Genomic DNA, 22,320 nt, shown 5'->3' with positions numbered 1-22,320 from the left:
GCCCCCCTGGGCTGCAGCTCATTCCTGAACTCCCATCTCTGGTCATGGTGGGTTGGGGAGCACTTGGGGGAGGGTGCGCGTGTGCAGGTCAGCGCGGGCAGAGAGCTGAAGGGCCTGACCAGTTCCATCCCCCCAAGCGGATGTTTACCTGGCCACCGCTGTGAGCACAGCTGCCCAGGGGGACAGAGCCCCGCCCGGTCACTGCAGGCCAGCCACCGGCGCATGTGTGGCCTGACCCCTCTCTGGGCCTCGGTTTCCCCCATGGCAGGCGTTGGCCACAGGCTCTGATCTTGTGGGAGTTGGGGTGTCTGCGGGGCTGGCATGCGGGGCCCCGGGCCCGCCACCCGCCTCACAGGGAACGCGGAGGAGGGGTGGGTGGGCCGGCAGAGTTACTCAATGTTCTCCAGGCAGCTGGCTGGCTCTGGAAAAGTTGTTTTTCACAGGCTTTTTTTTAAACAGCTGCAGGAACAGCTGGAGGTCAGCCTGCCGCCGTCGGTCTGGGAGCGATGGCAGGACGGGCCTGCACTGCTCAGCACCACTTCCGCGGGGCGGGGGGTCTGCGGGCTGGAGAGCCGGTCCGGGCAGAGGCAGCCCGGCCTCGGAATGTGCTGCTCGGCCCCCACGGGTCGGTGGGAAAGCGTCAGACCCACCACCACAGCTACCCCAAGGGCGGGGGAGCACAGGGGGCACAGGGGACACTCGGGGCCAGACCCCGAATCCAGACCCTCCTGGGCTTCACGCAGGGCTGGGACGTTGGCTTCATCTTCCTGAGGAGACCAAACTGCCAGGGAAATAGCATGAACTCCATTGACTGGGGCGCTAGGGCTTAGGGAAGCGGGTGGCAGGTGTCGGGCTGGCCAGGGGCTCAGCCTGGCGCTCCAGAGCCATAGGCAGAGGGCTGGCCCTGTCTGCTGTGCCCCAGACTGGGGAGGGAGGATGGGGCCTGTGTCCAGGCCCCGGTGACCCCAGGATGCGGATGGTACCAGGGATGGTGGGGGGGGCTTCTGCCCACCATGCAGGAGCAGCACGGCCAGCAGGACCCCAGACTCGGTCCAGGCAGTCTGTCGGGGCCGCCGCGGGCTGCCAGGTGCCCACCCCTGGCTTCAGAGCAGCTGGCATCCCAGGCACATGGCACCAAGCTTTTGTGATCTTTCTGCCTCGGTTTTCCCATTGCTGGGACTGGCTACAGGAGAGATGAAGCTCTAAGGCCTGGGCTTGCTGGGAGCCGGGTCTCTGCTCTACAGGCAGAGGTGGGCGGGGCGGCCTCGCCCTCCCTCCTGCAGGGAGGGCCAGAGCTGGGCATCAGTGGAGGAGCCGCTGGGCGCCAGGCGGCCCTGGGACGGTGCGTCCTTGTGTGCGTGGTTGCTCAGGTGTCACGCACCTGTAGAAGCCCTGGCAGGTCTTGGCTCATACGCCTGGCCAGGTGCCAGGATGAACCCCCGTGTGTGTGTGTTGGGGGGGGCTGCATTGCTCAGACACCGCTAACAGAGAACCACGTGCTTGTAAACTTTAATTCCACACAGTAGACAAACATACAGTACGTGCAGCACTGCAGGTGATCTTACAGCCAAGCTCCTAAATACACCTGGAAACACGTCGGAGGGCAGGTGCCCGGGAGGGCCGCGGCTTCTGGCAGTGGGGCTGGGATGGGGTGGCTGCTGCACCCCAGCTGTGCGGAAGAGGGGCTGGTGGCTCCGTCCTGGCACCGGGCAGCTCCCAGTCACCTGGCGGGGGCCACTCCTGGGCAGGAGGCCCTGCTCCCCATGGCTGCCGGCCAGCTGGCGGGCACAAGCCTGGCTCAGTGTGGACGCCTCCGGCACCTGCTCCAGAGCAGCCTGCAGGGCCCGCTCTACACGGGATCTTCTCTACATGGTCTGTCCTTCAGAGATTTTGGGAGGCTGGGCAGGCAGCCCCTGTCATGCCCCGAGGGGAACTGCAGAACTTTCTAGAGGCCCAGCAACGGGAGTGCCAGGAGTGTCGGACCAGGGGCTGACGCTGGGCGTTCCTCATCGGCACTGGCACCAGCACTGGGGGCCGGGTGGAGACGCAGACCCCTGGCCGGGCCCAACCTCTGCTCTGCTCCTGGCCAGGGAGGAGGCCCCGCTGAGGAACCCGGGGTCCTTCGTCCTGAGCCTGGGGAGGCCACAGACGTGGCACCGCGGGCTCCGTGACGGGCACGGGCGGGAGGCGGCTGTCACGCGACCCGCGTCACATCACCACTTCGGGAGAGATGTTGAAGAGCAGGTCATCGTTCCCCCGCCGCACCTCCAGCAGGAGCGGGGACTCGGTCAGCACGGCCTCCTGCAGCTCGCTCGAGTCCGCCAGAGCGCGCCCGTTCACTCTGACGATGACGTCGCCATCTTGGATGCCTCCCCTGCCAACGGAGATGGTGCAGTGACCGCACACGCACGCGCACACGCGCACACACACAGAGGCTGAGAGGCATCCCCCCCCACAGGATGACATCGCCATCTTGGATGCCTCCCCTGCCAACAGAGACGGTGCAGTGACCACACACACATACGCACATACATGCGCGCACACACATACACACATGCACACACACACACACAGGCTGAGAGGCATCCCCCCCCACAGGATGACATCGCCATCTTGGATGCCTCCCCTGCCAATGGAGACAGCATGGTGACCACACACACACACACACACACAGGCTGGCGAGGCCCCGGCCGATGAAGACGGTGCGGTCACCACACAGGCTGGCGAGGCCGGGGCCCGGGCCGCAATAGCCACTTTAGAAAGCCACTTGCTTCTAGGAGCAAGAGCAGGCCCCGGCACCAGCCTCCTCCACCAAGGGCACGTGACGGGTACATGTTCACTACTGAGATGGCACAGGCTCCGTCTTCCCCCTGACAGCAGCCCAGACCCCAGTGGGGTCCATCCAGCAAGCAGGATGATGGTTTCCGCTGCTGCCAGGGCCCAGCCTGCCGTGGCTCAGGTCAGGTGTGTCCAGGGCCCGGCCTGCCGTGGCTCGGGTCGGGTGTGTCCAGGGCCCGGCCTGAAGAGCCCACGGCTGTGCCAGGGTGTGGGCATGGAGCGCACCGTCTGCCTCCTGTGGCTTCGGGGAGAGGCCAGAATCCACCTGCCCTATCCACATCTCTCTGCCAGGAGTCTCAAGACCGTGTAAGGTCAATGGGGGAGCCCCAGCTCAGCCCCCACCCCCACCCCGACACGCCCTCTAGAATGTCTGATCTACTGCCCCCCTGCCATGCCGGCCCCACCTGCTCACCTCTGAGAAGGTGAGTTTGGGGCCACCTCTTGCACATAAATGCCGCTGCTGACGGATGGGAAGTCGGGGTTGCTGGCCTTCAGCTCTTCCACCAAACTGAGGAGATACACTTGTGTAAGGCCTCTGAGCCTCCAAACCCGCTCTGGGCACACAGCCTCAATCTTCTGCCACCACCAGACAGGCCAGCAGCCGAGAGCAGGCTCCATGCCGCCCGCTCGCCTGGCTCTGAACAACCTGGCGCACTAGACAGGCAAAGGGTGGCGATGGCTGACCAGAGGGGGCGGGGATGGGAGGCGGCAGGAAGAGGGAAGGCAGGGAGGAAAGGTGGTGAATGCATGGACAAGTAAAGGCTAAGGAGGTAGATGGAGGAAAGCGGGGCGGACAGACAGACAACGGGCCAGGCAGGGATGAGGAGGAGCAGACATGGAGTGGAGGAAAGGAGGAGAACACAATGAGAAGACAGGCGGGTAGACTCTGCTTTAACTGCTCTCCAGTAGGGTCCTCGCTCCCAGGAGTCCTGGCCAAGCTGGCAGGCAGGGCCCGAGGCCCCACCGCCGGGCCAGGTCAGCCTCGGAGAGAGGCCAGTGCTGGGCAGAGATGGGGCAGCTCCTCCCACGTGGGGAGCCCAGAGGGGCAGGGCAGTGCCCGCCCAAGGTCACCGGGGCCTCCGAATGCTCGAGACTTGTCTGGAATTAACATCTTCATAGGCATCTTAAGAGAATCCAGACTTCAGGGTGAGCCCCGAATCCCATGCCAATGAGATTCTCTCCCATGAGAAGTGGGAGGGAGATAGACGCGGAGGAGGTCATGGGAGCTGGGCGGGGAGGAGGGATGGATGCACACGGTGGGAGGGGGGACTTGTGTACAGCCAGGAGGCTGCAGGCTCGGAGGCTGGAAGCGGGAAGGCTCCTCCCAGAGCCTCCACCACCGCGTGGCCCCAACAGCCCACGCTCAGTCTTCTGAACCCACAACCCTCAACCTATATGTCTGGGTTGTTTTCAGCCGCCAAGCTGTGGTAACTTGTGTGGCAGCCCCAGGAAATTAACCCAGAAGACTTCCTGGAGGAGGAGGTGGTGCATGAATGGACTCTGGAAGATGCCAGAGGACTCCATCAGACAGAGCAGACAGGGGCATCCGAGAGGAGGGTCCAGCACGGGAGGCGGGCAGGCCCAGCGGGGCCAGGAAGGAGGGGCTGTGGGGGGATGGGGGGCCCTCACCTCGGAGTGATGGTTCTCATCCGCAGGCCGATGAAGCGCTTCTTCCAGTCTGGAAAGGAAACCCACAGGACTCGGTTAAGGCAGCCTCGAGACCACAGCCAGTGCTGCCCTCTCCCACGAGCTGGGGGAGCCCTGCGGGAGCCGAGCACCTCACTCCCCCAGAGGCCTCACGTCTGTTCTGCCCTCAGCCCGTGGCTCAGCTTTGACACTCCGCACCCACCCAGGGGCCAGCAGGCTCTCCTCCGAGTCCCCAACGCCCTGGCTCAGAAATGAGCTCATACCCCTCCTGGCCCTCCCTGTAAATCACAGCAAGGCCAGAGCGCAGCAGCGGGCCAGAGTGCCATGTAACCACCTCACCCGAGGGCACAGCTCACCAGGTAACCACCCGAGGGCGCAGGCCCCCACGGAGCCCCACCCCACCCCACCCATGCACTCAGCAGGTGTCTGCAACCCAGAAATCACAGTCACGGATTCTGAGTCACTAAACAAGCCTCAGGAAAGTTAAAGTCATTCCCTTTCGCTTTGCTTTTCTCTCTCTTTTTTCTTTTCTTTGGTACAGGAGCAGTACTCAGCACTTGGTTTTTACAAGGTAAGATCTCTACACTTGAGCCATGCCCTCAGCTTAATTTTTTTCTCATTTCATGAAATTTTCTGATGACAATGGGATTAAAGTAGAAAGTAATAATAGAAAATTATCTAGAAAATTTCCAACTACTCAGAAACTAAAGAACACTCCTAAACAGCCTATCTTCAAACATGAAATCAAAGTGAGCGTTAGAAAGTATTTCAGCTGCTTAAAATATGACATGCCAAATTTTGTAGAACACAAAGGTAGCACTTAAGAGGAAAATCGATGCAATAACTAGAATATGCCTGAGACAAGCAGAAAAGGTCAGATAAGTTGATGTTAGGTGAAATGAACCCCAAGGTAAGTAAAGTTTTTTCTTTCATGCGATTGTTTCTAACATATTTATAAGATGATTTCTTTGTTGCTTTGTATGTCCCTCCCCCACGGTATAACCCCTGCTTTCACTGTATTTGATGTTGGTATAATTTGTGGAGGGGAAGGGAAAAAACAAATCGCTTAAATAGGGATACAGGTGGACCCACTGCAACAATGAGATGTACAAGTCGTTATGTCAAAACACGAACTTTACAACTTTGGCCGGGGGTAGGGAGTAGGAGATGGGAAGGGATGGGAAGGGGAAACAAAGGAGGAGGCAACAATGCTTGATAAGAATTGTACTCGTTATCTTGCCCATGTAACTGTAACCCCTCTATACGGTATTTTCACAATAAAATTAAATAAAAAGAAAAACAGGGAAATCAACAGCACTATAATGACTATTAGAAAAGCACCTGGTTTCAACCTTAAAAACAAAAAAAGAAGTAAATAAAAGGAAGATAGAACAACAAGGGTAAGAATGTAATTGATGAAATGGACAATAGAAACACAAGAGAAAATAAGTGAAAACTAAAAGCTGACGCTTTGAGATCAGTAACATTGCTAAATCTCTACCTAGCACATTCGTGAAAAAATAAAGACGCCAAGAATGAGAGCCATTCCCCCCACAGCCCCACACACCCAAAAACAGAAACATTGCCTGCTATTTCCACACTATTGAAAATCATTCAAGAGAAGTCAGCCACTCAAACAGCCCTGTATCTATTAAAGGAGTTTTATTTGCGTTAAAAATTGTCCTATGAGGGCTAGGAAGGTGGCTCAGTGGTAGAGCACTTGCCTTGCATGCATGAGGCCCTGGGTTCGATTCCTCAGCACCACATAAGCAAAGAGAAAAAAAAGCCGGAAGTGGCGCTGTGGCTCAAGTGGTAGAGCGCTAGCCTTGAGCTGAAGAGCTGAGGGACAGCGCCCAAGCCCAGAGTTCAGGCCCCACGACCAGACCAAAAAAAACTGTCCTATGATGAACATCTCAGACCCATTGACTAAGTCTATAATTTAAGATAGAACCAGCCCAGAGTCTGCTGACCCCTCTAGGTGCTGAAAATGAGTGACTAACTATCCAATCCATTTTCCCCAGACCAAAACCAGGAAAGAAAAGCAAACCAATGTATCTAATAGAGACGGAAAAGTCTTTAAATACTTTCAGCAAATCAAATCCAACAATCTACAAAAGGATAACACATTACAAGTGTGTGAGATCTACCCCAGGAATTCAAGGTTGGTTTAACACTTAAATCAATCAACGTGCAGTGGCCTGGTATGCACACCTGGAATCCTAGCTGTTTGTGTGGCAGAGATCGGGGGACCGAGATTCAAGGCAAGCCTAGGCAGAAGGCATTTGTAGGACCCTACTTCGACCAGTGGCTGGGTGTAGTGCTGGGTGAGGTGGGGAGGTCACCGAGTAGGACAGAAGTCCAGGCAGACTCAGGCATCATCAAGGACACCCCCTCCAAAACAACCAGTGCCAAAAGAGCTGGAGGAGTCACTCAAGTGATGGAGTGTCTACCAATAAGCACAAGCCCCTGACTTCAATCTGAGCACAGCAATCAATCAATGAGAACTCAACCAATGCAACTTATTATAATAGCAGGTGTTAAGATGCTGAGCACAGTGACAGGAGACCTAGATGAAGAGAGAGACACTGTGTGATCACCGCTCTGGAGATGGGACCTTAAAAATGCCCATTTTTCCCAAGTTCACCTATAGACCTAAAGCAATAACAATGTCAGCAGGATTTCCTTTCTGTAAATCCAATTGATAAGGATGTGCAAAAGGACCTAGAAGAGGCAGAACAGATGGAGAGTGGAAGAAGGAAGCTAGAGGGTTTACTCCACCTAATTAAGAACAATTGTCACCTAAGCATTCCGACATGCTACACCAACAGACATTGGACAATCTAGGGTGTCCTTGCAGACCCAAAATCAGAGAGGTTTTCTCCCACAACTTTTACTGCCTGAGGTTTTAGGAGCAGAGCTAGACTGCATGCTGTATTTCTTCAGTAAAGTACAGCTCAAAGGTTTTGTGTTGTGTTTGTGCTCATGCTATGCACTAAAAAGTCCACACCCTTTCTCCACCAAAGTGGCTTTTCAACTTAGTGAATAAGTAAGTAACTTTATAGCCAGGTGCTGGTAGCTCACGCCTGTCATCCTAGCTAGTCAAGCATAAGGAAGCCCTGCTCTCAATGGTGTGCTGGTGAGGAGGGGGGAGACAGGAGAAGACGGAAGGGCAGTAGGGTGGGGACAGCATGAGAGCAATGAAGGAAGGAAGATGCGCACTGAGAACAGAAGGCAGGCCCACCAGGGGGGCCCTGAGTCAGGGCCTCCTCTAAAAGAGGCCATGATCACCAACGAGCGGGGGCTGGCATGCCCTCTCCTGGGGAGTCACTGTGTCTCAGTGAGACCTCTGGGAGGGGGGAGGCTCGTGGCCTCTAGAATGGTCAGGGTGACCTCTCCCAGGGTGGGGGGGGGGCTCGTGGCCTCTAGGATGGTCAGGGTGACCTCTCCCAGGGTGGGGGAGGGGCTCATGGTCTCTAGAATGGTCAGGGTGACCTCTCCCAGGGTGGGGGAGGGGCTCATGGTCTCTAGAGCAGGCAGGGTGGACAGACACCCTCATCTGGATGGGAGTGAGGAGTGGAGGCTGGCAGGAGGGGTGCTCCCAAGGATCAGTCTTGGGGTCTGCTCCTCTGGAGGAAAGAATACCTGCCAAGTGGACCACGGGCTGAAAGGGTGAGTGGATGGTGGAAGGAGGGAGAAAAGGAAGGGTAGGAAGGAAGAAACATGGATAAGAGATGGCTGGGTAGACAGATGAGTGATGAATGGATGGATAGATGGATGAGGGAAAATGAGTGGACAGACGGATGCACACATGGGTGATGGAAAGGGTGGACAAACTGGATGGGTGGATGGATGAATGGATGGTGGATGGATGGATGAGAGGAGCAGAGGTGGATGGATATGTGGGTGGTGGAAGAGTTGGGTGGATGGTGGATGGATGGATGAGAGGAGCAGAGATGGATGGATATGTGGGTGGTGGAAGAGTTGGGTGGATGGTGGATGGATGGATGAAAGGAGCAGAGATGGATGGATATGTGGGTGGTGGAAGAGTTGGGTGGAAGAGGTGGATGGATGGATGAGAGGAGCAGAGGTGGATGGATATGTGGGTGATGGATGGGTTGGGTAGATGGTGCATGGATGGATGAGAGGAGCAGAGGTGGATGGATATGTGGGTGATGGATGGGTTGGGTGGATGGTGGATGGATGGATGAGAGGAGCAGAGGTGGATGGATATGTGGGTGATGGATGGGTTGGGTGAATGGCTGGCTGGCTGGCTGAATAGATGGTGGATGGATGGATGAGAGGAGCAGAGATGGATGGATATGTGGGTGGTGGATGAGTTGGGTGGATGGTGGATGGATGGATGAGAGGAGCAGAGATGGATGGATATGTGGGTGGTGGATGAGTTGGGTGGATGGTGGATGGATGGATGAGAGGAGCAGAGATGGATGGATATGTGGGTGATGGATGGGTTGGGTGAATGGCTGGCTGGCTGGCTGAATAGATGGTGGATGGATGGATGAGAGGAGCAGAGGTGGGTGGATATATGGGTGGTGGATGGGTGGATGAGTTGGGTGGGTAGATGGGTAGATGGATGACAGGTGCATGGGTGGATGGATGGATGGACGATGGCTGCATAGATGGAGATGTGGGTGTGCGGATGGAGACAGCTGAGCAGACAGACAGGAAGGTGGCAGGGAGAAGGGGGGCAGCATGAACCTCAGCTCGGAGAAAACAGCCTGGAGTGGGAGGGGTGAAGGCGGCCATGACCTAGGAGTGGGGAAGACGAAGGGTCAGGAGTGAGCACCTGGCATGGGCCCCGGCCCACCCTGGGAGCTGGGGGCGGCCTTGGCCAGGGAGCCTGCTTCCCTCAGCCGGGTGGGGGTGGGGGGGGGGAGCTCTGTACCTTTGGCGCTCTTGTCCTGGAACTCTTCAAGGAAGCGCGCGATGCGGTCGGAGGGGATGGCGAAGGAGATGCCGGCTGTGACCTTGAGCGTATTGATGCCGATGACCTCGCCGTCCTGGCACGGGGTGAGCAGAGTGGGGTGGTCACCCAGGGGACCCTGCACATGGCTGCCCTCAAAGCATGGTGTCCACAGCCCTTTCCTGGGCCTGCGCCTGGCGGGCGGTGACGGGAGACGGGGAGCAGGCCCCATCCTCCTGAGCAGACGCCTCTCAGGGTCTCCTCAAGCAGTGACTCCTTTCCCACTGTGCCTTCACAACCCTGGAGGCCTCCTGCTCCATTCTGGGTACACTCACGTACGCATCCTGGGGAGGACGCGACCAGCTCACAGGGGACTCCTGACCCCTGGAGCTCGTGAGTGGAGAGTTCCGGGAACTGTCGTCCGCCCCGCTCCCACCCTGCCCAGCCTTCCTCTGCCTGTCCTCACCACTGGATGGCCAGCGACACAGAGCTCTCCAGGCCAGGCTTCCTGGCCTCCAGCCTACACTCCACCCATAGGAGCTCCATCCAAGCTGAGGCCCATCTGGCCAGGGCCAAGCACTCTCCCTTAGCCCCATCCCTGACCCCCTCCATCCTGGCTTCTGTGGCCTCCTCCTGGGGTCCCTGTGTGCCCGACCCTGCTCTGTGCCCTCCTGTCCCCCCGAGCACAGGCCTGCAGCCCCTCTGGAGAGCTCATGTGCTTGTGTGGCACTCAGCGTGGCCATGCCTGGCCACCTCCTGTTCAGAGCCCCTCTTTGTTCTGGGGGCCTCCCAGCCCAGATGGGAGGAGCCTGACTTTAGGGCTCAGGACAGCAGCGAAAAAAGGACAGAAGGGAACAGGTCATCCTTCTGCCGCCCTGGTCACCGAGGACAGGGAGGCCCAGGGCAGTGGTGGCCCAGAGCTGTGCCTGCCGTGTCCAGTGACATCACAGGGCCCGGCTCCGGCCGCTGTCCTTGGGTGAGTCCTCATAATGAGGCTGGTGTCCATCATTCCCCAGGCCCAGGATGACACCCTGTGGAGCTGGGAGAGGAGCACTGGGGGCCTGGCCTGGCGGCTGTGCCAGGCCCCCCGCAATGTAAACAGAACCACTGAAAAGCAGAGACTCTGCTTGGGGACACTCACCAGGTTCACCAGCGGTCCCCCGGAGTTCCCGTACTGCAAGGGAGGAAAGAGAACGTTGGCCAGGCGGGGAACCCACAGCTCCACCACGTTTTCTCTGTAGCTGGCCGTGACGCAGGTACTGGGAACTGGGTGGGATTGTGCTGGGGGGGGGGGGGGGGGGGAACCTGGCCTGCCCTCTAGCGCCCTCTGCAGGCCTAAGGCCTCCGTGTGGCAGCTCTGCCCCCTACCCCCACCCCCTTTGCACCCACTGGGGCCAGCACCCGTCTCCACACTGCAGGTGCCAGCAGCTCCAGAAGACAGCAAAGGGCTTCATCCAAACCACCTCGACCCCAGTAAAGAGCCGTGCCGGCGGCTGGGGGGGGCAGGCATGCTGCCCGGCATGGCCAGGCTGCCATATCTGAAGGCCATCTCGATCTGGACAGCAGTGGAGCCCAGGCTGCCTGTGCGCCCGGGCAGCAGCCGCAGGGCTCCGCGCCTCTGAGATCTTACCAGCTAGCGATGTGAGTGGCCAGGCCCTGGGGACGGGAGGCAGCCGGGCGGAGGCAGAGCCACTCCCGGGGACTCACGTTGATGATGGCGTCCGTCTGGATGTAGTCCATGTCGGAGTGGTGGAGCCCCAGCTGCTTGCCGTCGCGCTGCGTGGTGCTCACGATGCCGGTGGTCACGGTGTTCTGCAGGGCGAAGGGGCTGCCGATGGCCACCACGAACTCTCCAGGCCGCAGGTCGGCCGAGCGCCCCAGCAGCAACACGGGCAGCTTTTTCTGGGGAGGAGGAGAGAGGGGCCCGGGGAGCAAGGCTCCGTTTGGGACGGCTCCAAACAGCGCAACCTCCCAGCGTAGACACAGACGATGACATGAGGCAAGGCGGTGGCCCCTCTGCTTCTGCACGGAGCCCGCGGAGCCCAGCTGGCTCTCAGCGCCCGGCTGCCGGGCACCTCTCCACGGTGGGACTCGCCCAGGGGTCGGGAGAGCGGCCCTGTCTAGCTTCCTGTGCGGTCCGGCTGCTGCGGAGGGCATGCTGGGAGCAGCAGTGCTCTGGAGAGGCATCCAAAGGCTCGGAGGTGCACACGGGTGCCTGTGGCCGGGGGAGCGGCCAGGCAAGCTCTGACCTCAGGGCTCAGGGACGTGGCCACTCCCAGTCACTCCCGGTCAGGTGACCTGAGGTGGTCTCTTGGAGCAGCAGAGTGATGTGGCCTTGACGCTAGCTCCTGTACTTCTACTTCTATCTGTCTTGCCCAGCCTTAGGTTCCCCGTCTGTAAAAATGAGGCCACGTGCCCAGACCCAGCCTCTGTGATGGGGCAGCAAAGCTACCTGGGCCCCTCAGGGCCCCTCGGCTGCGGCCAGGACCCCGCACAAGACACATCAGGTGTGCACACGCTCCGGAGATGGGCCAGATGCAAGTCCCACCTCCAGGAGGTGGCGGTGGTCCCAAGCACCCCCTCTGCCATACATTGTGAACCCCGACCCTGGACTCAACACAAACCAGCCCACTGCAGACCTGCATCCTGCCTGAGCAGCCCACCCTGCCCTGGCCGTGATCATGGGTGAACCCTGACTGCACACTGCGATTGCAGGCGATGGAGTATAGGGGGGCTTCCTCAGGGCTGTGGGGCATGGGGTGCAGAGGGGAATGCTGGGCGCTGGCTTCCAGGAGCCTCTGGGTCTGTGTGGGAGCTGGTGGGGGACCCGGCGCAGAGGTGACAGGATGGGGCACAGGTCCTAAGGGCTCTCCTACTTGTGTCTGCTGCCCAGTGGGGACATCCGCACATCTGCCAGTGGCCCGGGGGGGTCAGTGGAGACCCTCGCGAAGGGGGGGGCCCTCGTGGGGAGGGGGGCGGCCCGAGGCCTCCCCTACCGTGGCCCAGGCTTGCGGGGTCTCCCACCTGGTGCTTGGACACACAGGAGGTGTGTGCTCCCAGCCTCAGTTCCGGGACTGACTCGGTCGGTGTCGGTGGGCCAGCTTGGGTGGCCCTGGCCTCCCGGTGAGGAGGCAGGGCTGGAGTGGGCCGCTCGCCCGCCCGCCCACACCCCTACCTTGGGGTGGATCTGAATGGTGGCGATGTCAGACGTCGTATCGATGTCCTTGATGCTAGCCTCGTACGAGTCCCCGCTCTGCAGCTGCACCTTGAGCTGCTGCCGGCCCGAGACAGTGTTGGCGCTGGACACCACGTGGGCGTTGGTGACGATCAAGCCGGCCTCGGACATGATGAAGCCCGAGCCGCTGCTCAGTGGCGCGTTATTGCCAAACAGCGGGTGTCTGCCAAGCGGAAGGCAGCGGCATGGGGCCATCAGACAGCGAGGGGCGGGTGGGCGGCATGGGGCGGGCGGGCTGGGGAGCTGGGCGCAGTGGGGACAGTGGGGGGGAGAGACACGAGCAGGGGCCTGAGTGTGAACCGTGCCCTGCCACATGCTTCCTGGCCATAAAGAGATGTCTGTCTCTGAGCGCAGCCCCGTCCCACAGCAGGCCCCAACGGCCAGGGAGTCCAGACAGACAGACAGACCACATTCCAATCCAACCCCTCTGGGACCTGCCTGTGCTCTGGCCGCCCTCTGAGCCTGCTTCCCCTCCTGAGAAGGGCCACCAGGGCTTGGTGTGGCAGAAAGGCTGGTCAGCTCGAGCCCCTTGGCGGGGGCGCTGGGTCTCCAGCTCGGATGGGGGAATTAGGGAAAGACTTCTTGGGGTTCCCATGAATGTGCCTGGAGCCGGGGGACGGGGGTGGGAGGCCCAGGCCCCAGGCCAGGGAGCCACCAGTCATGCTGGGGTCCCACACAGCTTGGCCCCCCAGGAGGTAGACACCCTACTGACCTCCAGAGCTGCGCTGCAGGCTCGCTGCGGGCTCTGGAGGAGCCTGGCCGCCCCCCATCCCTGCCAGTCCAGGCCCCACCCACAGACACCCACCTCCGGGGCCCCAGCACCAGGAGCCAATGGACTTGCGTAAGAGCTCAGGACCGCTGGACTGGGGAAAGTAGCTCAGGGCCGGATGTGAGCGCCGGTGAGCACACCACACACATGTGCACACATCAGTGCACACACACCAGCCCTGGGAAGGGGGGTGAGCTCGGAGCAGGAGGGAGACAGGCCACACACCACAACTGCTTCCTCCCAGGGGGAGGGGGGGAGCCTTGGCAGCTCCCTGGTCCTTCCTTGGCCTCTCCCGGGTCTGCTCAGCCACCCATCTGGCTGCCTCCTTCCAGCCCCAGCCACGCAGCCTTGCCGGGCCAGGCCCTCCCCTTACCCCTGGCTCCCCGCACCCCAGCCCCCTGGTCCCCCCTGCCCCGTGCGGTCCTCTCCTGGGGTGTCCCCCCGTGCTGTCCTCTCCCGTGCTGTCCTCTCCTGGGGTGTCCTCTCCCGTGCTGTCCCCCCCCGTGCTGTCCTCTCCCGTGCTGTCCCCCCCCGTGCTGTCCCCCCCCGTGCTGTCCCCCCCCGTGCTGTCCTCTCCCGTGCTGTCCTCTCCCGTGCTGTCCCCCCCCGTGCTGTCCTCTCCCGTGCTGTCCTCTCCCGTGCTGTCCTCTCCCGTGCTGTCCCCCCCCGTGCTGTCCTCTCCCGTGCTGTCCCCCCCCCGTGCTGTCCTCTCCCGTGCTGTCCCCCCCCGTGCTGTCCTCTCCCGTGCTGTCCTCTCCCGTGCTGTCCCCCCCGTGCTGTCCTCTCCCGTGCTGTCCTCTCCCGTGCTGTCCTCTCCCGTGCTGTCCTCTCCCGTGCTGTCCCCCCCCCGTGCTGTCCTCTCCCGTGCTGTCCCCCCCGTGCTGTCCTCTCCCGTGCTGTCCTCTCCCGTGCTGTCCTCTCCCGTGCTGTCCCCCCCCGTGCTGTCCTCTCCCGTGCTGTCCCCCCCCGTGCTGTCCCCCCCCCGTGCTGTCCTCTCCCGTGCTGTCCCCCCCCGTGCTGTCCTCTCCCGTGCTGTCCCCCCCCGTGCTGTCCTCTCCCGGGGTGTCTCCCGTGCTGTCCTCTCCCGGGGTGTCCCCCGTGCTGTCCTCTCCCGGGGTGTCCCCCGTGCTGTCCTCTCCCGGGGTGTCCCCCCCGTGCTGTCCTCTCCCGGGGTGTCCCCCCCGTGCTGTCCTCTCCCGGGGTGTCCCCCCCGTGCTGTCCTCTCCCGGGGTGTCCCCCCCGTGCTGTCCTCAGCTTAGCCTTGGCGAGTGAGGTCTCTGGGTCCCACCGCCGCCCCCCACCCCCTGGCTGCCCTCTGCCTGGCCACTAACATTGAGGTGGGTCCCAGTGGTCTGTGGGTGCATGGGCAGGAGGGCACGTGGCGTGGGAAGCCGGGGGGCAGCCACGCACCTGAGGAAGAGGTCGATGTGGACCACGGCCGGGGCAATCTTCTCCACGACGTCGGCGATGAAGTTGAACTTGAACCTGGGGCTGGTCGGCTGGTGGAGTCCTACACTGGCAGGAAAAACGAAGGGCGTCAGAGACATGCTGGCTTCCAGAAGACTCTGCCCATGTGCATAGGGAAAGGCGCCCAGCTGGCATCGGAGTCAACAGGATTGCAAGCTGAGCTTCCCCTCCCCCGCCCACATCACCTCACGGAACCCCACGGAACTGGCTCAGAGAGGAGAGGGTCCTTGCCCTGGGCCACACAGCATCGATACCAGGGCTGGACCAGCAACCCTGGGCTCATGCCTGCCCTGCCTAACATCCAAGGCAGGGGGCTCCTGGGCCCTGGTCCTCTGTGTTCAAGTTTCATTCCCAAATGCTGCAGGCAGGCACGAGCCCAGGACACGGACTGCAACGTCCGCTGCTCGCAACGTCCGCTGCTCACAGACACTGCGTCCCCGCGGCGATCGGCCCTACGATTCCCATGAGCCGAATCCGGAGGACTGGCCTCCATTTGGAGAAAGAACCCCCTATGGTGCTGCGGGACACATGGGGGCCCGGGCTCCGGCGCAACACACGGGAAGAGGCGCCCCGAGTCGCCCAGCCTGGAGGCCAGCGTCACCCCTGCCCTGCCCAGCACCCCACGTCCACCACGGCCCCGGGGTGAGCCCCGCTCCTCCAGGCGGCCCTGGCGCCTGGTGTTCCTGCGGCCTTTGCCCTCCAGCTGTGTGGACAGCAGTGTGACCAGAGGTGGGCCCCAGGCGCTGACCGGGCCTGGAAGGGCACCCCAGGGGGCGGAATGGCCTGTGCAGGGCCACCTGCTGACCGCAGGCCCGGCAGAGGCGGGCACGAACACTGCGTCATGGCGCCACGAGGGCTGGGCCACACGAGAGGGGGAGCAGGGGGCTGCCTGCGGCTCCTTTCCGGACCCCAGGGCTCTGGCACAGGCTGCACCCTGCCCCGCTGTCCCGGCCAGGCGCACAGCAGGGCACAGCAGAGCCGGGGCCAAATCCAAGTCCCCTCCCACCCACCCCAACCTCGCCGAGGGCCACGTGGGTTCTGAGCCCGGCTGCCCGCCCCATCTGTGCCCAGGAGCGTGCCAGCTCGGTGGGGTGGCCTCGTGCGGGGGGGGGGGGGCTCCTCAGAACAGCCCCCTGCACTCGGGGTGATCATTAGAGACAGGTAAAGTGAGGACTGAGTGTTCTCTACTGCAGGCAAGTCCTCTTTAGAACTCTCTGGAAAGAATGAAAGGAGCCAGGGAAGAGCAGTGAGGCTTCTGAGAGGCCTGGGGGGGGGGGGCCAGGCCGGCCGGGGGGGGGGTGGTATCCAGGAGGCTGGGGTCCTGTTTCCCACCCCCCACCCCATTCCGTGCACAGGGCAACAGTCCTCACCCTGGCATGGGTGCCCGGAATGGAGCTGCTGAGCCCCACCTGCTTGTGTGACCCCTGACCCGCGCCCCGTGTGCTGGGCAGTGCGGGGTGGGGCGGAGGCAGGCGCGGGGAGGACAGGAGGCGGCCCGCTCCCCTCTGCCCCGCCGAGGAGCGTTCTCAGCCCGGCAGGCGCATTCTGGGAACGGAGCCCAGGGTCCTGGAAGCTGGCCTGGCCCTGGGGTGAGTCAGCCTGAGTCAGGAAGCCCTTCCTCCCTACCCCCCCCCCACCGCAGCCGGCCAGGAAGCAGCTGCTCATGTGAGGTTGACAACCCCACACTCACGGCCGCCTGGAGCCAGCGCCTGCAGGCCATGGCCGCTCCAGGCCACAGCTGCTCCAGGCCATGGCCACTCCACAGGCCACGGCCGCTCCAGGCCACGGCTGCGCCACAGTCCATGGCAGCTCCAGGCCACGGCTGCTCCACAGACCACGGCCGCTCCAGGCCATGGCCACTCCACAGGCCACGGCCGCTCCAGGCCACAGCCGCTCCACAGGCCACGGCTGCTCCAGGCTATGGCTGCTCCACAGTCCACGGCCACCGCAGACTCTGCAGCTGGCTCTTGAATTTATTTTCTTTCAGAATGAATTAAACTGACATGGGGAGGCTCCAGAGTCTCTGGTTTGCAGGATCTCGACACCGATAAAAGCAGCTACAGCCAGGTGTCTCCCCCTCCCCTGCCCGACACCCCAAGAGAGGAGAGGGCACGGCTGGGACACAGAAAGAGGACAGAGCCAGTAGGGACCTTTCCCGTCCAGCTGGACTTCCCGGAGCTCTGACCGGGGGCCGGGCACTGGCTCTGGGCGCTTTCCTCAAACTCAGGTCCGAGCGGGAGAGCGAGTGACCCCGAGCCGCGCTGGGCACCTCAGACTGCTACAGAGGGTGCAGACTGCCGAGTGCCGGGTCCCTCCTTGCCAAGAGCAGCCCACCACCCTTCGAGTCGTAGGGTGTGCACCGCAGGCACCTGGCTGCTCAGGGTCCCCAGGCCTCGCCGAGCTCCTGTCCTTTGGGCCTCAGTTTCCTTCTCAGGGCACAGGGACTCCAGCGGCACCCTCCTCGCCTGACGCCTGACCACTGGCGAGACAATGCACTTGCGCGCCTTGTAGGCTGGAGGAGGAGGGTGAGGACAAACATACGTGCCGGCTAGAGGTGGGCACTGCATGCGTGGACAGCAAGGGTTGCAGAGACAGACGGCAGTGCTCACAGAACGGCTGCCGCCTGCCAGCCCTCATAATGGCGTCTGTGGGTCCTGGTAGGTAGTCCATCCAGGAGGAACTGGCTGGAGGGTTCCTGCAGGAGGAGGGCAGGACTGTGGGGCCTGGGCGGCCTGTGGCTGCCACAAAGGCCCTGTGAGGGAACCTCACTGGGACGGGCACGGCAGGTGGGCCTCGGGCCGGGCCTGGAAGTTCAGAGCCAGAGGAGCCAGTGCGGCCCAGGCCAGGCTGAGCCTGAACCCTCCCGGAGCCTGCTGGCCAAGGACTGGCCCCAGTGCATGTTCCTAAGGCCCCAGGTGGAAGGGATCTGGCTGCACCGGGGTTGGGAATCTTGACCTCAGTCCTTCCTGCAAGACGGACGGGCAGTGCCTGCCTTAGAGGATCTATGGGAGACTCCAGCAGAAGCTCAGCATCCGGGAGTCGAAGCCGGCATCGGGGCTGGGCCTGGCCGCCTGCCCGCTGAGCTGCAGGGGTGACAGGGTCTCTGCCCCAGGCCTGGGGCGGGTCCCACCTTGAGCTTCCTGGCAGGGGCGGGGTGGGGGGGGGCACTGCAGCCAGCAGAAAGGGCGCTGCAGGAGCCACAGCTGGCTGGGAGGCTGGTGCTCTTGGCTAGGGGGACGGGGGTCACACGGGGACATGCAGGCTTAAGAGAGAAGGAAAAACAGGGAGCTGTCCCGGGGACGGAGCCTGGGAGGGACGCCTCTGGGGGCCCCGGGACAGTGGCGGGGACGCAGGGTGCCACCAGCTCTCCTGTCTGGGCAGTCCCTCACGCTCCCCGTGTGGTGGCAGGGCCAGTCCTTCCAGGCCAGGGGGGCGCGTGGGTTTAGAGGGGACAGAACGGTCCCAGGACGGGCCTGCAAAGCCGGGGTGGGCGGAGGATGAGGTAGGGAGGACGGCAGGTGAGGTGCGGGTGGTGGCATGTTCCTCTACTGGGGGCTCCTCCAAGGCCCCACAAATGCAGCTTCCTTCGTTTTTTTTTTTTTTGGTTGGTTGTGGGGCCTGAACTCTGGGCTTGGGCGCTGTCCCTCAGCTCTTCAGCTCAAGGCGAACGCTCTACCCCTTGAGCCACAGCGCCACTTCCAGCCTTTTCTGCTTATGTGGTGCTGAGGAGTCGTTCCCAGGGCCTCATGCATGTGAGGCGAGCGCTCCACCACTGAGCCCCTTCCCAGCCCCTCAATTTCATTCTTTGGCTGGTGTCACACTCCAAAATAGGAGAGGCCTCCTGGCTGCAAAGAGGGTAGTACCTGGAAGTGGCGCTGTAGCTCAAGTGGTAGAGCGCTCGCCTTGAGCTGAAGAGCTGAGGGACAGCGCCCAGGCCCAGAGTTCAAGCCCCACGACCGACAAAAAAAAAAAAAAAAAAAAAAAATCTCACTACTTTGGGGCTGGGAAGGTGGCTCAGTGGTAGAGCGCTTGCCTTGCATGCTTGAGGCCCTGGGTTTGATTCCCCAGCACCACATAAGCAAAAAGAAAAAAGCCGGAAGTGGCGCTGTGGCTCAGGTGGTAGAGCGCTAGCCTTGAGCTGAAGAGCTGAGGGACAGCGCTAAGGCCCAGAGTTCAGGCCCACTACCGGACCCAAAAACAAAAACAAAAACAAACAAAAAAAAAAGAGGGTAGTACCCGCATCAGGTTAAGGAAGATGGGTACAGGGCCCCTGTGTCAGGAGAGCTCCAGCAAGTCCACCTGGCTGCCAGGTGGAGAGCGATGGGGGATGGACACAGTGGAGGCCGGCAGTGGCCTGGCCTGCCGTAGCTAGCTGTCAGTGCTGACAGCTCAATACCAGTGAGGTGCCCTGTCTCAGCCACCACCCTCGCTGGGGGACCCATCAGCTGCCCAAAGGGGTGCAGGGACCCCTGTGTCCTGGGCTGAGCCGTGGCCACACTCGAGGTGGGCGGGCAGTGGACTGGAGGTGAGGGGAGGCGGGAAGGAGGATCAGAGGGGAGACGGGGGGGACGGGGTGAGAGAAGCCGGCCCGCCAGCCTCTGACACCCTGGCTCTAGGCCCTGGGTCACGGTGGGCGCAGCATGGAGCTGCTGGCAAAGGCAACAGTGACGGGTTGGACTGGATCCCGGGGCCTGTCCAGCCCCTCCCTCCCCCCCACCCCCCGCGTGCGGCAGCAGGTGTCCCCGGATCCCTGGCCTCGGCTCCGGCTGTGTACGGACCCCTCGGGGCTCTCCCCACTCACCTGGGATCTCTGTCCATGGTTCCCGCTCAGAACCAAGGCAGCCCCCTGCCTCGGCACCCTCCACCCCTTTCCCCCACCTCCGGGACATCACACACATGGCCAGGGTTTGCCCACGCAGACCCCTCTTCACAGACACCTTTCCCCATGGCACCCTGCATGCCTGGGTGGGTGCCAAGGGCGCCTCCCTGGAGCTGACCGCAGGCGGCCGGAGCCCAGGGCCGAGCTGGGTGCGGGGACAGCCATCCAGGCAGGAGCAGAGCAGAGCTCCAAACAAGGAAAGGGACGGCATTGCTTTCTAGCATCTTCCTCCAAGCCTGAGGGGGGGGGAGGCAAGAGCAGTCTAGAACCACCTCACCTGCAGATCAGGGGGAGGGCAGTCTAGAACCACCTCACCTGCAGGTGGGGGGGGGGGACAGAACAGTCTAGAACCACCTCGCCTGCAGACCAGGGGGAGGGCAGTCTAGAACCACTTCACATGCAGGTCAAGGGGAAGGGGCAGTCTGGAACCACATCACCTGCAGCTCAGAAGGGGGAGGACAGTCTAGAACCACCTCACCTGCAAGCGGGGGGGGGCAGAGCAGTATAGAACTACCTCAACCTGCAGGTCAGGAAGGGAAGAGCAGTCTAGAACCGCCTCAACCTGCAAGTTGGTAGGGGGAGCACGGTCTAGAACCACCTTGCCTGCAGGTCGGGGAGAGCAGAGCAGTCTAGAACCGCCTCACCTGCAGATCAGGAGGGGGCAGTCTAGAACCACCTTGCCTGCAGATTAGGGGGGAGACAGAGTAGTCTAGAATCACCTCACTTTAGGATCAGGAGAGGGAGAGCAGTCTAGCACCACCTCATCTGCAGGTCAGGGGAAGAACAGTCTAGAACCACCTTACCTTCAGCTCAGGAGAAGGGGGCAGAGCAGTCTAGAACTACCTCACCTGTAGATTAGGAGGGGGGAAAACAAAGCAGTCTAGAACCACCTTGCCTGCAGGTCGGGGAAGAACAGTCTAGAAGCACCTCACCTGAAAAGGTGGAGAGCAGTCTAGAACCAGCTCACCTGCAGATGGGGGGGGGGCAGAGCAGTCTAGAATCACCTCGCTTGAAGATCAGGAAGGGGGAGCAGTCTAGAACCACCTCACCTGCAGGTCAGGGAGAGCAGTCTAGAACCAGCTCGCCTGAAGACCAGGAGGGGGAGCAGTCTAGAACCAGCTCGCCTGCAGGTCAGGGAGAGCAGTCTAGAACCAGCTCGCCTGAAGATCAGGAGGGGGGAGCAGTCTAGAACCAGCTCGCCTGCAGATGGGGGGGGACAGAGCAGTCTAGAATCGCCTCGCCTGAAGATCAGGAGGAGGGAGCAGTCTAGAACCACCTCGCCTGCAGGTCAGGGAGAGCAGTCTAGAACCAGCTCGCCTGCAGGTCAGGGAGAACAGTCCAGAACCAGCTCGCCTTAAGATCAGGAAGGGGAGAGCAGTCTAGAACCACCACACCTGCAGGTCAGGGGAGAACAGTCTAGAACCATCTCGCCTGCAGGTTGGGGGGGGGGGGGACAGAGCAGTCTAGAAGCATCTCGCCTGCAGGTCGGGGCGGGGAAGAACAGTCTAGAAGCACCTCGCCTGCAGGTCGGGGGCCGGGTGCTGCCCGGGGACCGAGGGTTCCCGGCCCCAGACCTCACCGGGACCACGTCTCGCCCTCCGCCCCGGGGCCGGACGCTGGTGCTGCCCATGAGCCGCCCCCCCCGACCCCCCGTCCAGCAGCGCGCGGGGTGGGGACGCGGTGGGGACCGACCGGGGAGGTGGGCGCTCGGCCCAGGGCGCCCGTCCCTCCCCACCCACGCCCACGCGGCGCCCACGGTCAGCCTGTGCGCAGGCGCGGCCCCGCCCCCCGCCCCCGCTTACCCGCGGGGCAGACGCCCTCGTGCCGCAGGCGCACGGGCGCGGCCGGGGCGCGCGCGCGGCCGGCGGCCCTCAGCGCGCAGGCGCTGGCGTAGGTGCGGCCGTCGGCGCCGCACACGGGCCGCGCGCGGGGGCAGCGGCAGGCGCCGCGCACGCACTCCAGGCCGTCCCCGCACGGCGCGCGGCCGCACGGCTCGCCCTCGCCCGCCGCGCACACCAGGCAGCAGCCGCACGGGTCGGGCGCGTAGCCGCCGGGGCAGCGCGGGCGCGGGCAGCGCGAGGCGTCGCAGCGCGCGGGGCACGGCGCGGCCGGGGGCTCCGGGGCGAGCGCCAGCGCGGCCAGCGCGGCCAGCGCGGCGGGGAGCAGCGAGCGAGCCGGCATGGCGGTGCGGGGGCGCCGGGGGACGCGGCCGGGGCGTCAGGCGGGCGCACGCCCCGAGCGCGGGGACATGACGCGGAGCGGCGGCGGCAGCTCCCGGGCCTGGGGCCCGCGGCGGCGCCCGGCCACATTTATAGGCGCCCGCTGGACCCGCCCACAATGCGGACCCGCCCCCATAGGCCACGCCCTCCCCGGGAGGGGAGGCCACGCCCCTCCCTGATAGCCCCGCCCGTGACACGGCCATGCCCTCCTCCCGGGTAGCTCCGCCCACGAGCCGCCCCCTCCCCGCGGCCCCGCCCCCGCGGCCCCGCCCCCCGCGGCCCCGCCCGCTGCCCTGGCCGGGCCCCACCCCCAGGGCCAGGGGCTCTGGCCGGCCTGGTTTCTGG

At 62.7% G+C, this 22,320-nt stretch overlaps 1 protein-coding gene across 1 annotated transcript; it reads right to left on the bottom strand.

Annotated features, from left to right (window-relative positions):
• Positions 1–1,493: 1,493 nt before the first annotated feature.
• On the bottom strand, positions 1,494–21,937 carry Htra3 (HtrA serine peptidase 3). The gene is made up of 9 exons (XM_042672698.1): positions 21,559–21,937; positions 14,821–14,920; positions 12,582–12,804; positions 11,114–11,308; positions 10,548–10,580; positions 9,389–9,503; positions 4,468–4,516; positions 3,251–3,346; positions 1,494–2,374 (listed from the first exon to the last, which is right to left on the bottom strand). Exons 1-9 carry the CDS (start codon positions 21,935–21,937, stop codon positions 2,209–2,211), a joined length of 1,356 nt encoding a protein of 451 aa, XP_042528632.1. The 3' UTR covers positions 1,494–2,208.
• Positions 21,938–22,320: the final 383 nt, after the last annotated feature.

The sequence above is a fragment of the Dipodomys spectabilis genome, unplaced genomic scaffold (assembly GCF_019054845.1).
Source record: "Dipodomys spectabilis isolate Male_0828 unplaced genomic scaffold, ASM1905484v1 ptg000760l, whole genome shotgun sequence".
Classification (NCBI taxonomy): Eukaryota; Metazoa; Chordata; class Mammalia; order Rodentia; family Heteromyidae; genus Dipodomys; species Dipodomys spectabilis.
Note: the sequence above shows the minus strand (reverse complement) of the source record. Positions and strands in the feature narration are given on the sequence as shown.

Coding starts and splice junctions, on each gene's coding strand:
- Htra3 (XM_042672698.1), bottom strand. CDS start 21,937: ATGCCGGCTCGCTCGCTGCTCCCCGCCGCGCTGGCCGCGCTGGCCGCG. Junction 11,309..12,581: donor CCATTCAGATCCACCCCAAG/GTAGGGGTGTGG, acceptor CCTCCTCCCCAG/AAAAAGCTGCCCGTGTTGCT. Junction 9,504..10,547: donor GGGGACCGCTGGTGAACCTG/GTGAGTGTCCCC, acceptor ACCCCGTGCCAG/GACGGCGAGGTCATCGGCAT.